The 17,365-nt window shown below is 34.4% G+C and overlaps 2 protein-coding genes across 4 annotated transcripts in view; both read right to left on the minus strand.

Moving 5' to 3' along the window:
* Positions 1-853: 853 nt before the first annotated feature.
* Positions 854-5,764, minus strand: LOC130648987 (sorting nexin-8-like). Its single transcript, XM_057455158.1, has 10 exons — positions 5,617-5,764; positions 5,417-5,531; positions 5,212-5,333; positions 5,045-5,125; positions 4,120-4,240; positions 3,999-4,038; positions 3,662-3,794; positions 3,120-3,188; positions 1,965-2,258; positions 854-1,792 (listed from the first exon to the last, which is right to left on the minus strand). The coding sequence occupies exons 1-10, from the start codon at positions 5,713-5,715 to the stop codon at positions 1,655-1,657; spliced, it is 1,212 nt and encodes a 403-aa protein (XP_057311141.1). The 5' UTR covers positions 5,716-5,764; the 3' UTR covers positions 854-1,654.
* Positions 5,765-13,409: 7,645 nt separating this feature from the next.
* LOC130649471 (zinc finger ZZ-type and EF-hand domain-containing protein 1-like) overlaps positions 13,410-17,365 on the minus strand; it is a 58,424-nt gene continuing 54,468 nt past the window's right edge. For all 3 annotated transcript variants that reach the window (XM_057455749.1, XM_057455748.1, XM_057455750.1), the window contains 6 exons: positions 16,092-16,207; positions 15,939-16,015; positions 15,713-15,784; positions 14,786-14,896; positions 14,663-14,688; positions 13,410-14,177 (listed from right to left, as the gene is read on the minus strand). In XM_057455749.1, the coding sequence (XP_057311732.1) occupies positions 14,012-14,177; positions 14,663-14,688; positions 14,786-14,896; positions 15,713-15,784; positions 15,939-16,015; positions 16,092-16,207 (568 nt within the window). In that variant the 3' untranslated portion in view covers positions 13,410-14,011. The remainder of the gene's footprint in view (positions 14,178-14,662; positions 14,689-14,785; positions 14,897-15,712; positions 15,785-15,938; positions 16,016-16,091; positions 16,208-17,365) is intronic.

Raw genomic sequence — 17,365 nt, forward strand, 5'->3', positions numbered from 1 at the left:
TAGAGGTCTACAATCAAATGACCTCGGAAGAAGGAAAAAAGGTCTGTTTGAAAGGGTGTCAGGTGTCAGGTATTAAAGATGCAGTCGACCAAGGGTTATCTGAATTACCATCCCTGGATCCATTCGCAGATATAGATCCCATGCTCGAGACTGGAATTGACGAAAGTGAAGCTCAAATCCAGTCAAATTCTCTCTTGGAAGGCTCAAAGTACATAAGTGAATCTGGAAGAGATGGAGAGGAGGAAAGCGATTGTGAGTATGTTGATGGAGATGAAGTTGATGATGACGAAGGAGACGATCCTTTCGATGACTAGTCGGAGTCGGATGATGATGATGAAAATGAGGAATGAAGATCGTAAGATTTTTTTTCATTTACTGTATTTAGGTAGACTTTCTAGAAAACATGTTACAATCAAAAAATATTACGAGTTCAACTCTTCATTTCAATTTTAAACTCTAGTAACCTCCTAAAAGTACTTTCTTTGAAGTTTTTTGAAAGCTTTTGAGTGACTTTGTCTCCCTTTTTTCGATTAAAAAACACACATCTCTTTTCTAGTTACAATTTATATAGCCGCGAAATTAAAAAAAGAAGGCCTAATTCGCGAAATTTAATCCACGCGAAAATTTTAAAGACCCTTAATTCGCGAAATTTAATCCACGCTAAATCTTTAAATTCTCGTCTCGCGAAAATTAGTACACGCGAAAATTTATCCACTTTAGACATAGCCGTGGAACCTCGCAACCCCCATCCTTCATGTGTTCGTAACACATAACAAAGCGCAGAGCCGATTGGAAAATAGCCAGTACAGGGAAAAGATTGCTTTCTAGCCTGCAAGCGAAAATTGTTTAAATATATAAGTTGACAGCATGGATTTCTTTTGAAAGTTCTTTTAGTTCCATACAAAAAATAATAAAATTTTATAATAAATTTAGAATTATATTCATCTTTCCTAGAAAATACAAGGTATTTGAGTAAAAATAAAATTACCTATTTTATCTTTACATAAAATTACCCTACATAGAAAATAATTAGCACAAACTGCATTAACACGTGTGGAAATTATCAATATGCTGGCTACAAGAAAAAGTTGCAGACAAAAAGGCTAAATTATCCCAATGACTTCCCGTTAAATTCATTATTTGGTCATTAAAATTCTGATCAAATATAGTGTATGTTTATACCCCCGTCATAAAAGAATACTCAACTAGACTGGACAAGTACACCCCGTGTTTTGTCACTTATCACGCTGAATCAAGGCTACTTTATTAAAAACTTTCGCGCGAAATGGTAAATAATCTTCATTGGATGAGTAAGTATCCTCTATCGCCAAAATTTGTATTTAATGATACTTTTGATTGGCCGAAATTTCCCCAAGGAATATTTCGCCCTGCGAAGATTTGGCTTTACAGAGCGGCATATCAATATGGATGTTTAACTCAAAAAAGTCGGTTGTTAAGGTAATTATAATTAATTAAACAAAAACAAACAAAACAATAATTCGGATCATATGTACAAAATGAGAAAACAAATAAAATTGAAAATTCACTTGTTGCTTTCATAACGCAAAAAATATAATTTTCGGCGAGTTAAACGTAAAATCATTTGTAAATTTTGTCTCTGCATCTGAATCTCTATAACCCAAGTAGAACGATGCTAATCGAAGAAAGATGGTGCTGAAGCTTGCGTAGGCGATATCTGTGGTGTATTTGATGTAGGACTAGACGCCCCTCCTTTAACACTTTCTGCAAGTTGATCCACTGGCCCTTTCATGTCTTCCCATTGAGAACAAAGCTAAACAAAAAAAGCAGATTTATAAATAAAGACTGGATGGACCTATCAAAGATTCTGCAGAGAAAAGCGGGCATTGTTATCAATAATTAGAATAAATGCTTAAAGTAATAACCAATTAAATTGGAGTATTATTGTTCCGTTTTGCCAGACTTGAAGAAACTGGTCCTTTTACCTCGTTATGCTTGCGTATTTGTATTTTAACAAGATTGCGTAACATTTCCACCAGTACGTCCAGGTTAGCATGTATCAACTGCGTTTCCATTTGTAAACAATATAACGAGAAGTAATTTCGATTCTCCATCGTATGTATGGCTCCCTCCTGTTGAACAATTTTGTGTTCCAGCTGGTCCACACTGTCGTTTCCTTTCACTGTGGCAGACATGTGTCTCTGCTTATACTGTTGCATCTTATGGAGTGCAATTTGATGGTCGCGAAGAACGCCCTTTTCATGGCGTTCAATCAAATCCTAAGAACATAACAGAAAAACACGTAGGAGGGCGCAAACACGTAGGACGGTGCTAAAATACGTAAAAAGGGCGCAAACATACGTCGGCTATTATAGATAACTTTCCAATGTTTACAAAAGTTTACAAATTTTTGTAGGTAAGAAAGCCTGAAAATATGGGGTCCAGGTTAGCATGTATGGCTATTATTAAAATTCATACAGATTATTTTGGAATCACGAGATTTGAAAGGCATTGGAATTTATTTTAACTATATTCTCTTTTTTAATTGTTTTAAACGTTCCATCAATTGAAAGTCTCGTTAACCGTTACTTCTAATAGTTTTTATGAATTAATTCTTCTTTCTTCAATAAATATGGAGATTTTTGTTACAGTATTTACTATGTAAGCTAAAAATGATATTTCAAGTTTTAACATTAAACGAGGAGTTATTCTTTTACGGAAAAATGTCCACAAAAACATGCTAGCTTCTTTATCAAAATTGCGCGAAACCTTTATATGACATCAATTGGCCGCGAATAATTTTTTTATTAAAATTTAATATCAATTTAAAATTGAATCAGTTTGACACTTAATGGTGCGCTAAAAGTATGCATTAATTTTAAGCAGGCATACAACATCTTGATACTTGTGATCCATTTAAAAAAAATCGAGTACAAATTCAACTCCACTCCTCCACAACAATTACATTAAAGGGTGAAATACACAGATCATTTTCAATGCGTTATTTTAATGACATTGAAAATGATAGCCTGTTTTAGCCTTAAGACTCCGGGGCCTTTTTTTTACTGATTTGTAGTAGGTAAATACCAGTGACACCTAAAGATCATCAGTGAACGTGCTTATTTTTACGTTTTACATACCTTATAACCCGTGGTCAGGTCTAGAAATACTTCCAAATAGTCACTAACTTCTTCAGTCTCTTTGGAACTCTATGAAAAAAGGTAAAATAGTGTCATTAATGACAACGCCAAACAAGACTAAGAACATTTATATATTTATTGTAAATATCTACAGTCATAGAAACGAGAAGCAACACGGAGGATAGATACAGCAACAACAAGTAACAATAAAGGATAAAAAACCGGCAAACGACAATGTGAATATAGCAACGACAAACGACAATAAAGGATAAAAAACCGGCAAACGACAATGTGGATTAAACAACAACAAATAAAATGTGAATATAGCAACGGCAAACGACAATAAAGCATAAAAACCGGCAAACGACAATGTGGATGAAACAACGACAAACAACAATAAGGATATAGCAACGACAAACGACAATAAAGGATAAAAAAACCGACAAATGACAATAAGAATATATTAACGGCAAGGATAATAACGACAGTAGAAAGGATAAGGAAGACAACAGAAAATCAACAGTAAGAATTAAAACACCTACATGCACTGCACACTTCTCAGCAATGGAAGCAAATGGAACAACTAGTGATTTGAAACCTTTTTGAAGATGAAGCCATGTTTTTGTACCGCCTGTTGCCCAGCTAGTGACAGGACTTGAATCTTCTGCCAAGACACTAAAAAGAGTATGCTCATTATTCAAAGCAGATACTATAGATATTCTCTGTAAAACCATTAATAAGAAATAAATTACATCAAACCACTAATGTATGCCTTCAGGAAAGCAACCTCAAAAAAGGCAAAAAATGCTGTCCTTTCTAATTCTACAAATAAAAGTCAATGCAGGGTTAAAAAGCCTCTTCACATTTCTAAAGGCTTACCTTAAGTTCTTACTAAAGTTTAACATATCCACAGCATTTCCTGAAAAATCAAAGCATATATTTGCTGTAGAAGAAGTCTAAATAAATAACAAACAATTAATAACTATTTAATGATATATACCAGTTGAACGGCCTGCCAATCTTTCGATAACTTCTCGCATTTGCTCAACACATCTATGGATTGTATAAATTTGTTGTTTGCTATTCGATAAGTTACCCTGCGTGTCTTGCGGTACCATTTCCTGTTAAATAAAAAAGAGATTCAGTTTAAAAACAGTTTTTTTTTTAGGTAAGCGTTTTTTCTACAGGTTTTTGCTACTTCTAACTTAAAATTTACTTAAAACTCTTGTAAAGAATATTTCGCTTATAAACTTTTGCTGCTGTGTCCTTCTAGGTCTAGATACAAGCTTAGCTTTGATATAAGGAGCACCGCATCTCAGCACTAACAATTTTGCTTTCTCTTGACTAAATTACCTTAACCTATTACAGTGACTTGAATATCTTTATCATAAGTATTTTAGGTTTAGCTTTTTACCTAAGTCCAAAAATGTTTTTGTAATCAAGAGTTCTGTAACAAATTCAACAAATTATTCAACTTCTTTTTTGAAAAAAAAAGTACTCTCCTCCCTGGTGCTTGTATGAAATTGCCTGGTCAGGTTTTTCTTTTCTTTAATCAACGTTTTTCAAGGTCATAAGCACATACTTGCAATATTTGTAGACCAAGAAGAATCGTGCAAAAGCTTTTTCTTTCTTTAAATGCCATGTAAGTGTGCAAAAATTAACGTGAAGAGGAAATTCAAGAACCGACATTGTGCAAGTGAGTAAATTTGCTGTTTCTATACTTCAGGTTATAATATATATAAGATTTTATCTTTGCATGTGCCTTTCTAATTTAAATACTTTTAAAAATGTCTGTCTGCTTTGTTAACACATCAGCATTGTGAATTAGAAGGGTTGGTTCGAAATTGAGAAACTTTTTTCTGTTAATTGCAACCCCTTTTTTGAGTATTTTTTTACAACAAGCACAAATGGATATAAAAATATACCTTTGCATTAGCTGCCATAGTATTTGTCATAAACTCATCAGGCACACCTTTGTACTGTTCTTTCAATTTATGACCAACATCCTGCAAAAAAATAAAGCGGAATTGTCCTCAGAGAAAAAATTCTAGAAGTAACTACCTTAAATATTTTTTTAAAATGTTCTCCATACCGATCCCTTAAATGTCAAAAAGTAGGTGATAATTGGATCGTAGGACATAGCAGGATGTTTTGAAACTATGTTTAAGAAGCGTCTTAATGCTCTCCTTCTTCCTTCGATAAATTCATTATTAGCTAAATATAATAATTAAAATATAAAATAACAACAAAAAATATTTCTCTTGCAATGGCTGCAGAATAAAAAAAAAATAACATACCAACAATTTTTTTTGGAGGAAGCTTTGGAACAAGTCTATAAGGATATCGCATTAACAACACTTCATGGAATGACACAAAGTCATTGTATCGTCTTTGTACACTAACTTTATGTTGCTGAAATAAATGGTAAAAAATCTACAATAACTAAAAAAAGTTATTTAACCCAATATCTGTTTGTTTCATATATTTATTTACATACCCTGCTTGTGACCGTGTATTCTCTGTGTTTGAGTACCAAACCTTTCTTTTCTGGCTCCAATTCCACCTCAATTAAATCTTTTTCTATTGCTAATTTCATCTAATGTATAAATAAATAAATCTGCTTGTTATGTACTATTGACATATATATACAATAAAATTTCAGTTTTTAATTTGTATATACTTAGCAAAACAAAAAAGTTACCGTTCTCTGACTTAAGTTTAACAACAGTCAGTTTGTAAATTTAAAATAAAATTTGTTTAATTTTTTGGAGGCATGTGGAAGATAGCATGCCTTAATAACAACTGAAGATTTTACCAATATTTTTCTTTACTGTTCCTGATAAGCCCTCCCTACCAGATTAAGAACAAAGAGAGTTGCACATACAAGCAGCCTAGTTGACATTATACAACACGTTTCTTCTGCTTTTGCGCCATACCTTATTGCACTTAGGCAGAAGGTGCTAGGATAGAAGAATGAAAAACTAACAAAGGTACCAATAACTATGTGTGCAGAGTGCTCATGCAATTACAGGAGTAAAAATAGTAATACAATTTCTTTACTACTGTACACTAATAGGGGTTGCTGTTTTAGTGAAGTCGTTAAACTTTGTAACTAATTGTGGGACAAACAATATTTAAATGTAAATGTATTTTTTTTTGTACTCTACCTGCATCTAACATGTTTCACCTCTACTACGTGCTCAACCTGGTATTACCACATTTTCACACAAACTTACTTAGCAAAATAAAAATGCTGGTCAACTGTTTCTCGTGATATCTTGGGAAGGTTATCCTTTAAAAAAGACATTACACCTGAATTGCTAAAGGTTGTAAGCGCATTACTGGACTTACAACACCCCATGTAAGTGACTTAACCGGATGTGTGACACGGCTTACCTACACTAAGTGCTCAGCCTGGTCTTTCAATTAGCATAATTTTATAGGCCAAGTGCATGCCCATCTTGAGCGAGTAATTTATGAGGTTAGCCTGACTAATTTTGATAGGGATATACCCTGTCAATTGTTTTCAGGAGGGTCTAAAGCTCCCGGTTGAGCTATAGAAATTTTTTCAATTTCTTCCGAACTAGACAAGAGTCTAATGGAGACTGAACCTTCAACCTCTAAGCGTGAGGATTAGAATTGGGGCATTTTTCCATCGAGTAATATTTAGCAGATTTATCATTTTCTTTCAACCTTGTCTAGTCCTAATATATACTTTGAGTCTAGTTGCTTGTTAAGTCATCTTTGTTATAAGCAAAATTTGGTGTATTGTGACTTGCAGAAAGTCAAAAAACTGTGGGTTGGCTATCTAGGCTAGGAATAGACAATTTAGTCTGTGTACCCATGTTGAAAATATTCTGCAGGAAATTTAGTCCTTTTCCAGGCATAACTGCGGCTGTAAAACAAAGGAGCTATAACATGGCACATGCGTATGAATAACCGAAAAGAACTGTTTAGGGAAATGATGTTTTTTCTTCTATGCAGGAGTCACTTTGTTGGCAAGTTGACACAAAAAATAGGGTTGCCACTCATTTTATAGAGTCCAATTTGAGATATATAGATGTGCATATTTTACATGGCTAGCCTCACAAATATGGAGAGATATACCCTGTCTATTACTTTCAGGAGGGGCCATGGCTTAGATGGGGAGTCCTAAAGTATTTAATGCTTATTTTGAGCTATGCAGACCTAATTAGGGTCCGCGCTTTACTAGACAACTCCCTGCAACATCCAACGGCCCACACAATGTGACATCTCCCCAATTTCCCTCACACGAATTGAGTTAACCTGGGGCTATGGTAACATTCACTTGCCCATTTTTGAATCGCCGCCAACAGAATTGAACCACAGTCTCCCGCACAGAGTGCGAGAGTTATAACCATTAAACTACGGCATAACAGAACTTTTGATGACAATTTTCAAGCTTTTTTGAAAAGATGATAGTATATATATTTTCATAAAAAAATAAGGAGATTTTAAAGGTGTATTACCAAGAACAAAGAACAAATTATTTCTGTACCAATGTAGCATTTCTATGAATTTTGAAAATAAAAACAAGACCAACCTTACTGTTTTGAAAAAGAAAAAATAAGGATATTTTGTGGAGAAGGTTGTTAAAATCTAATTTTGGATGAGATTTGAGGAGTTTTAAGGCTTTTTAAATTGAGGTGAATTAAGGTGTATTTTTGGAGAAAACACTAAAACATGCATAAAACCATTCAATATTTTGCTAAAACTTAAGGAGAAAAGTCAAGGAAAATTATATCACAGTTCTTTGTCCTAGATTTATTCAAAAAAACATGCAGGAAAATTTCAATATTCAAACATTATATTGCCTATCAAACTTTGCATAACAAATAGGGTTAGCTAGATGATCAAATCAGCACAAAAAACAAAGTTTTAGTAATTCCATGTGACTAAAAGTATATAAACAAATACAAGAACATAATTACTGATTACCTTCATCCACATGACCTATATTCATTAATCAAATACATGCTCATTTTGCAAAGTCAGACAGTTCTGCAGACTGTTTCAGACACTTTTAACACATTTGAAATAATTAACTTTTTTAGGAGGGGTCTTAAACATTGTAGGCAGTGGACAAGAAACTGTGAAGAGGACTGGGTGCACCTAGGAGGAATACAGGCTGTTGCATTAAAGAAAATTTAAAAATTCCAAATGGAACACCGTATTTGGGGATCTTAAAGGAGACAGGAATATGACTAACAAAAATGCAAATTTGGTACCAACATCTGATGCTTTATGAAAATCTAAGAACTTTAGATGAAAATATAGACTTGGTAAAAAATTTGTACTAGATCAAAAAATGATATGAACAAAAAATACTTGGTATTCAGAAACAGAAATAATTGGAAAAGACTTGGGAATAGAACTAAACGATATGGATGGTATGCAGTCTTTTTCAGGAGAGGCGTGCGATCGCACGCACACGCCTTGGCAGATGCCTAAATCGTTTCAGGCGTGTGATTAATCGCATGCCTGAAAAATAAATATTTAGTTTTCAAAACCAACCTTTAAAATCTATTTTTAAAATCTATTTTCTGTCATGGTCGGACACTTTTAGATCTCAGAAATTATTGAATAGTCCTGGTCCTTTTAATCCACGAGCAAGCCAATTCATAGCCAACCTGACCATCTCAGCTAATTCACCGACTCCTGACTTAGTTAAAAGAACTACGTAGACATAAATCTCTTTTGCCTGGCCCCTTCGTCGTTGGTAACCAGTTCTTACACAAGAAATCCAACCATGCGGTTCTTAACTAATGCGGAGGTGAACGCCGACGGAGCACGGATGAAGCAAGTCTGCAAAACTGCACTTACAGGCGGAATAGACATTTTATAATGGATTTAATTGTAGATAATTTCTTCAGGTCCGAATTTAATGGATTTTTTCTTTATGCCTGTAAAAACGAAACCCACGTGCGGTGTAAATGTTTTTGTCCACAACGTGGATAAAGATTTTTTTAACTTGAAAACAAAGCATATTTTTGCCTATTTGCTTGTGATAACCTGAAAAGTGAACAATAAATATAAAAATGACAGTATAGTCATGCTTACTATTTCGGAGATGTAGAAAAGGAAGTTAAGATTGAGAGAGTCGCTATACCAGTAGACGCTCGATCATCGTGTTTGGGGTTCACGATTTAAAGCGTCCCCCACTTTTTTACCACAAAATGAATGCGCAACAAAAAATAACCTCGGAGCCCGTGTCGTATGCGTAACATTCTTTGCACGTGCGCTTTACATCGCACACGCTACTTGATTTACACGTGCGAATCATCGCACACCTACTCAAATATTCCTGAAAAAGACTGGGTATGATAAAATAGGAATGAAAAAAACTAGTAAAAACAGTATGTAAGAAGATACAAAGAATAAGTGAAGAAAAAGAAAACACAATGAAAAAACTAAGACACCGAAAAAATCAGAAATTTGAAAGACAAAAATATTTGAAAAAAAGATAAGTGCAGCTACAAAAATAACGAGGAAGAGGCTAGAGAGGAAACAACCAAGAAAAGAGAAGGAAGTGTGAATGTGGAGATGAAGAGGTTATGGAACATATAGTTACGTGTGAGAAGGTGGTAGAAAAGATGAAGAGCAGGATAAGAATGGATAGAGAAGTACTTGCTGAAAAGAGATACCAACAGTAAAAGAATAAAGTAGACAATTGAGAAAAAAAGAAAAAAAATGGATAGAAAAGAAAAGGATAAAAAAAAGGGAAGAAAAAAAGGAAAAAGGGACAAAAATAAAAAAGGAAACAAGTCTTGCACCAAATAAATTCCCTGAAATAAAAGAAACCTGGTGCTTGTTGGCAACAACAAAGAGGACGAGAAAAAGATTAAAAATTAAGGCGTCGTTGATTAGTGGTTATAGCTCTCGCACTCTGTGCGGGAGACCGGGGTTCGATTCCTCTCGACGGCGATTCAACATGGGCGAGTGAATGTTACCATAGCCTCGGGTTAACCCAAGCCATGTGAGGGAAATTGGGGAGATGGCACATTGTGTGGGTGTTGGATGTTGCCGGGAGTTGTCTAGTAGAGCGCGGGCCCTAATTGGGTCTGCGTAGCTCAAAAAGAACATTAAATCTAAGCCATGGCCCCTCCTGGAAATAATAGACAGGGTATATCCCTCGATATTTGTGAGGCTAGCCATGTAAAAAATGCTATCTATCTATCTATTAAACTGTTCATTTTTAAATTGTGGTATCATGTAAATATAATTCATCAGTCCTGTTGCAAGATAAACAAATACTCAGTTCTTCTGTCACATAAAACGTAACAATACAAAGTTACTATTTGAAAAAGAAGAAAAAGGAAGGGAGAGGAATCTAGCTAGCTATATTTTTCAAGTATGCTTCTCGCGAAAAATGAAAAAAAATTATACAGACCATGGGTGTAAAATTGCGGACCAGATTTTTAAAATTACTTGTGAAGAGAAAGTTTGGGGCCACATGCAGAGAAGTGTCAAGTGCAGAAGAGAAGTGTCAAAATGCAGAAGAGAAGTGTGGGAATACAGAAGAGAACTGTTTGGATCATAGAAGAGAAGTGCTTTTAAATTGGAAGAAACGTGAGCCATAGAGGCCATCGTAGATTTTAGATTAGATGGGGCTCTATTCTTTTAGGTTATACAGGAATTTAGGAGAACGGAGTAAAGAAAATTTAGCTATCTCACTGTGTAGCTGGCTTAGCTAGCTAGCTAAGCTATGTCAAATTCACCATATTAACTAGTAGTTATATATAGTTCCGTTCTGGACTCCGTAGAGTGCAGAGGTGCTCTGAAAACTGGAGTAACTACATCTGTGACAGAGCGATTTCTAAATGCATTGTCCTATTTATTTGCAAATAGATTGGCAAGCACGAAAAAACAAGTAGTGAAAGTACACCTCCAGCATTCCTGATTGAGCAACGGGACCAAATCTTGCTTTAGTACTGCCTACCTTTTGTTTCCGGGTGAACTGTCTGGCTAATCGAGCTCTGGAATAATAAAGGAAACCCGCGGTCTTTACGGGCTTTTTTCAAGCCGCTTTTGTTAGATAGATATGTGCATAATTAACATGGCTAACCTCCCAAATATCAAGGGATATACCCTGTCTATTATGGCGTAGGTGGGTAGTTCTAAAGTATTTAATGCTCATTTTGAGCTACACAGACCTAATTAGGGTCCGCGCTGAATCAGACTCCCTGCAACACCCGATCAACAAAGTTATACCGCCAAGCTGCGACGTTGCTCTGTGCAACTTGTTTTCTGAGAAGAACAGGAAATAGGTGAAACTAAGCAACTGTGTATAGTTTTGTTAGTTTCATATATGTTGTAGTGCAGATGGGATATGCAGTAATATATTTGGCAACTTATTGTACTGTAGAAGGTTGCACCGAGAGACAAAGCCGAAAACACTGTAACGGTGGTAATCATATTATAAACTCGAAATTTAGTTAGCGTTACTTAAATAAAGGAGCATTGGAGAACCTAGTAAATGTCAAAAAAATGTAAGCGAGAGTCTAGCTTCATATAGACCGTCTCTATTTTCTATCCTCATAGCTAGGATACAGCAGGATTTTCGGTAACTATGGTAAAGGTTTATAGACAAAATAGAACACCGTTAGCTCACAGTTTACAGAGTTCAAAATTTACATGCTTTGTTCACAGTTTTTATTTGCTACTTAGAAACTTATTGCTTTGGTTACACAGCGGATAAAGTGTCAAAATTTAAAGAGCTGGTCTAAAGTACAAACCTTTTGTTAACGCTATATCATACAATAAGAATGCAAAGTGCATGTCGAATTATAATCTTTATTGGTTTCTGATATATAAGCCGTTGTATAAAACAATAATCAGGTATATCATACTGAATAGGTAAAGATATACATGACTATTTAAACCCTTAGCACGGCATCTCATTAATTTTAAATACACGACGTCAATTAATTATAAAACTTTTAAGTCAAAAATACTGAGAAACATTTGAAATAATTTCAGTCAGTGAAACCAACTTCTTAAATGGTTCAATCATAACATAATGTTCTTAAAGCAATAGCAAGTTAATGCAACCTCGTCTTGTATCTTTTGTAAGACAAACGGACGCTAGGAACGAGGTTGAATAAGTGTTATAATACAAGTAAAAAGTTTGCTTTACTTTGCTAGTTTTTTATGTCAGAAAACAAAATTAATGATAGGTAATCGACTTTTAAAAAACTAAGATTTTCCTAGGTGGCAAAAAGTTCAAGAGCTAATAGTAAGGCGGTCATCCTCGTTCCCAGAGTATGTTAAAACGTTTCAAATTTCATCTCGCCGCCCAGTGTCAAAGAGACAAAAAGCCCTTGCGAGGTTGTAAGGTTGTGTGCAATAAATGTTCTGGCTGGAAAAAATTCTAAAAATTATTACTATATTAGATTCAATTTTAAGAAGGCTGTATCATCAAATTGCAATAACAAAGAAGGGGATTTTTTTGACTAAAGACTGTAAGAGCTTACACGGCTTTTTTGACAATCTTGGACAGCAAGAAAAATAGAGCCTCGGGAAGGAGGTTGACACGGCCTGTAAAACAGTTATCTCCGAACTAGGTATAATCGATTTTTTCAAACCATAAGCCATGATTAGCACAGTTCAGTTTAACTATTTCCGCAAATTATGGATGTTCGGGAAAGTGTGGGTTACTGGGGTCATCCTCAGATCAAAATGAGACCATTTGTTTAAAGTTGAATGAATCCTCGTTACGGAACAGGTTTGTCAAAATTCAACAGTTTCGAACTCCGCACAATAAAGGCAACCGGTAAATAAATTTCTGAAAATTAAAAATTATCGGCGGGTTATTGTTAACGTCATCAAAATTTAAAGACATACTTTTGTTGTTCTTTTGCCTAAATGAGTTTTTCAACAGGCTTACCGGTTGTGATCGGTCTCATCTCAAATGCTGTGTCAATGTCATTTTTGGCCGCTCTGTAATAACGACTCAGGAAATCGTACTTCTTCTGCCCCTTTGAATTTCCTTTTTTCGTAAATTAGCAAATAAAATTCGTATTCGTAAACATTTAATTTCGCGATTTTCACAAAAATCTGCAAAACTTGCAAAAATATTCACTTAGGTAACTCTTGTACACACAGACCGGCTGTCGGTTGAAAGTAGAAACAGTAATTCGACCAACCGATCCTCACTAAAGCACTTAAAAAAGCTCTATATCTATAGATTCACACAAAAAATCTACAGTAAGGAGAAAGACAAAAATAAACAACGACAGATTTCGTTTGAATATAAATATGAAAGACATGTTGCTATAACGATGGAGTATAAAAATTTCTTCACAAAAACACATTTAACAACTAAAATTTCTTCACTTTAAGACTAACAAAAAATACTGAAAAAACAAACAAACTTTTAGGTTACGCCTTTAGGGTGTCTTTAAATAAAGAAAGTCCGAATCAGAATTTACCCTATGGGTGTTATTTTAATTTTTTTACCGTCCCAAGGTCATAAAAAATCAGAATTTATTTTGGTGAACGCCGAAGTTTTTTTTTCTTTCTGAGGAAAGGAAAGTTGTAAAGATTTACTTGTTGTTCTGCTAATTTTATTTTCCACTGCGAAATTTGAAGAATTTATTTTTCTAAAATTATTGCTTAAAATTTGATTCATACCTTTAGGTTACAATTTTTTCTTTTGCATCAGCAGAACGTTTTAACGAAGGTCACATCATGGACCTTATTTAATAAAAGCGCTAAGAAATGGCTTGTAATTTTCAAAATCAGTGAGTTGCACAGAGCATCAAAGGGATACATAGCTCATTCTAAACTTTAGAACGCTCCAAGGCATCCCTAGTTTCTGCGGGAGACGCTCACAAGGAAAGATTTAATAATATTTATAACATAACAACAAACTATGGGGGACCCTCAGGATGGGAGAGATCAGAGCTAGAATCTGAATCGCCGTCGTCATCATCGTCTTCATCTTGTGTCGTATCGTCGTCTAAAAGCATATCCTCGTCAGAATCGTCCTCACTTCCTTCGTCGCCAGTGATACGCAGTTGAATAGTTGACATATGTCTAAATAATAAGCACGAGCTCTTAAGTTTCACATAGTGGTTACATATTTAAAACGTCATAATTTTAGGCGGTTTTAGGAGAATTTAGGAAGTTTCAGGGTAAAATTTAAAAAAAAAACACATTGAAAATCCTATAAAAACTATTCCATATTTGATGAGATTTTGCCAAAATTTTAAAAGGAAATAAAGAGTTACTAATAACCAAGGCTTTTCTTTTTTGAATGTCAAAAAAACTGTTCATTTTAAATTGCAGTGACTATGTATACATAATTCATCAGTCTTGCTACAAGATACACTCCTGCTTAATTTATTGTCGTATGTAATGTTATAAGAAACAGTTTGGAGTTTTTGTACAGAAAAACTTACTTTATTCGCGAAAAACTCTTTATTCGCGAAAATAATTACAATGAAATTTACAGACAGACAGACAGACAGACAGACAGACAGACAGACAGATAGACAATAAAAAAAAACTTCTGTCCTTACCTCTTATTTTGTTTTGATGCAGTGACCTGTTGGAATACGAAAGACAGAAATTAGAAATAGTCAACCAAAAGCAGCAAAGAGAATTTTAATCACTGAACTTTAGTTTTAAGTTACACTGCATACCTTCTTAGCACTGGGAGGTGGAGGGGGCATATCTTTAGCGTTTTGTAACATCTCCAGCGCTTTGTTGGGCAAATTGATAGCAACTCCAATCGCTGCAATTGATCTGACAACCTTAAAAATAAAAATTAAATAACAGTTTCATTGTAAGAGGCACTAGATAGAAGAAATGCATAGAAAAGTCGTTCCTAGAATAATCATCGAGTTTTCCTTGGCGTTCGTATTTTTTTAGCACTAACGTGGGTGCATTACACAGGATCCAAGTATCAGCTGTTGGATTAATGGTAATAATTTTATCAGCCAAAAAAACTACCACTTTGCAGATGTCCGTTTGCAGAAAATTCACGAATGACGTAAAATAATGACGTGATGACGTAAAATAATGACGTGAATCACGTAAAATAATTCAATTTACTGGTGTTTCCTCAATGATCCTTGATAGCGTTCCATTTTATCTTCACGTGAATAAAATTGATTCTCATTTTCATTTTGAGGTAAAAAATTCACAAATTGTGCATTTGCGTGATTTCTTTTATTTTCAAATAGGATCTCTAAAAAATATTTTGCGAAGACAAAATTTTGCGAATTTTTTCAGCAACTGGCTAAAAGCGCAAAAATTACACCCGCGAAAATTAGTACCATTAATTCCCTCTTCAAGCTGAATTTTCACTCAACAGCAAAACGGAACGGAACGGAAGAAGAAAAATAGGTAAATTAGATTGGCTATCTGCTAATTATTCTTTTGTTTTGATAATATTTTAAAGTTCGCAAGAAATGTTGCAATGGTTTTAATTTTTAGTTTGCAACGAAACGGATCGAAACAAAAAAGTTCTTTAACCAACCAGATTCCATAAATCTGATCTGATCTGATTCGATCCGTTCCATTCTGTTTTTAAATGCGAATACATTTTCACACGACATACAACATACCTTGGAAAAGCATTTTCTCAGTTTAATGTCTGCAGCCAAACCTGCAACCAAATCGTCTGCTTCTCCCCAATCCTAAAAAAGAATAAAAAAAAGTATCATTTTTGATCAGACGCCGAATGAAAGCAGTTTAATTGCCGGAAACCGAAAATGCGCGGCTTCCCGTAAATCCCTAAAAGTCACTGAAGTCGAAAATAACCAATCCATTTCGTAGTTCTTTTAAACTCACCTGTGCAACATTCTCGACAACCAAGAACAATTCAGATAGCCCTCGAATGACTGGAGATATTAGAGCTAAGCTTGTGCCTACGAATAAAAGAAGAAAGAAAGTAATGCGAAGTTTATTAGTCATTAGTCGCCTGAAACTTTGGGGAAGGCTTACCAGTGTCAGAGTCAACTGAATTTGTGTACAGCGTCCATAAAGGTCGAAGTAGACTAAGGCTAGGCCTGTTCTTCTCTGGACTCGGTTCTGCATCGTCTCCTGATAAGAGTGGGTCTCTAAAATACGTAGTTTAGGTTAAATATGTGGACGAATAAAATTCACCTAATTTAACTCTGTTCTGAGGACTTCGACGTTTTTACCCTGCAATGACAACTTGGTGTCGCGAGTGTAGTTTTTTGCTGATTGGGGGGGGGAGGGGGGGGGGGGGTACAGACAAGCATACAGACAAGCTCCTTTTATTTTATTATATCTATAGACTCGCTATAAAAGGTCATTTTCAAAGGAAGCCGCTATGGTGAGGTGTCCACTACATAGAGGTTTTGTAATCAGAGCTTGACAAATATTCGTTGGTAAGATGTCTGCTATAAAGAATGTCTGCTATAAAGAATGTCTGCTATAAAGAATGTCTGCTATAAAGAATGTATGTTATAAAGAATGTCTGCTATAAAGAATGTCTGTTATAAAGAATGTCTGTTATAAAGAATGTCTGCTATAAAGAATGTCTGTTATAAAGAATGTCTGTTATAAAGAATGTCTGTTATAAAGAATGTCTGTTATAAAGAATGTCTGTTATAAAGAATGTCTGTTATAAAGAATGTCTGCTATAAAGAATGTCTGCTATAAAGAATGTCTGTTATAAAGAATGTCTGTTATAAAGAATGTATGTTATAAAGAATGTATGTTATAAAGAATGTCTGCTATAAAGAATGTCTGTTATAAAGAATGTCTGTTATAAAGAATGTCTGCTATAAAGAATGTCTGTTATAAAGAATGTATGTTATAAAGAATGTCTGCTATAAAGAATGTCTGTTATAAAGAATGTATGGTATAAAGAATGTCTGCTATAAAGAATGTCTGTTATAAAGAATATCTGTTATAAAGAATGTCTGTTATAAAGAATGTCTGCTATAAAGAATGTCTGCTATAAAGAATGTCTGCTATAAAGAATGTCTGTTATAAAGAATGTCTGTTATAAAGAATGTCTGTTATAAAGAATGTCTGTTATAAAGAATGTCTGTTATAAAGAATGTCTGTTATAAAGAATGTCTGCTATAAAGAATGTCTGTTATAAAGAATGTCTGTTATAAAGAATGTCTGTTATAAAGAATGTCTGTTATAAAGAATGTCTGCTATAAAGAATGTCTGTTATAAAGAATGTCTGTTATAAAGAATGTCTGTTATAAAGAATGTCTGTTATAAAGAATGTATGTTAT

The sequence above is a fragment of the Hydractinia symbiolongicarpus genome, chromosome 7, assembly GCF_029227915.1.
Source record: "Hydractinia symbiolongicarpus strain clone_291-10 chromosome 7, HSymV2.1, whole genome shotgun sequence".
Classification (NCBI taxonomy): domain Eukaryota; kingdom Metazoa; phylum Cnidaria; class Hydrozoa; order Anthoathecata; family Hydractiniidae; genus Hydractinia; species Hydractinia symbiolongicarpus.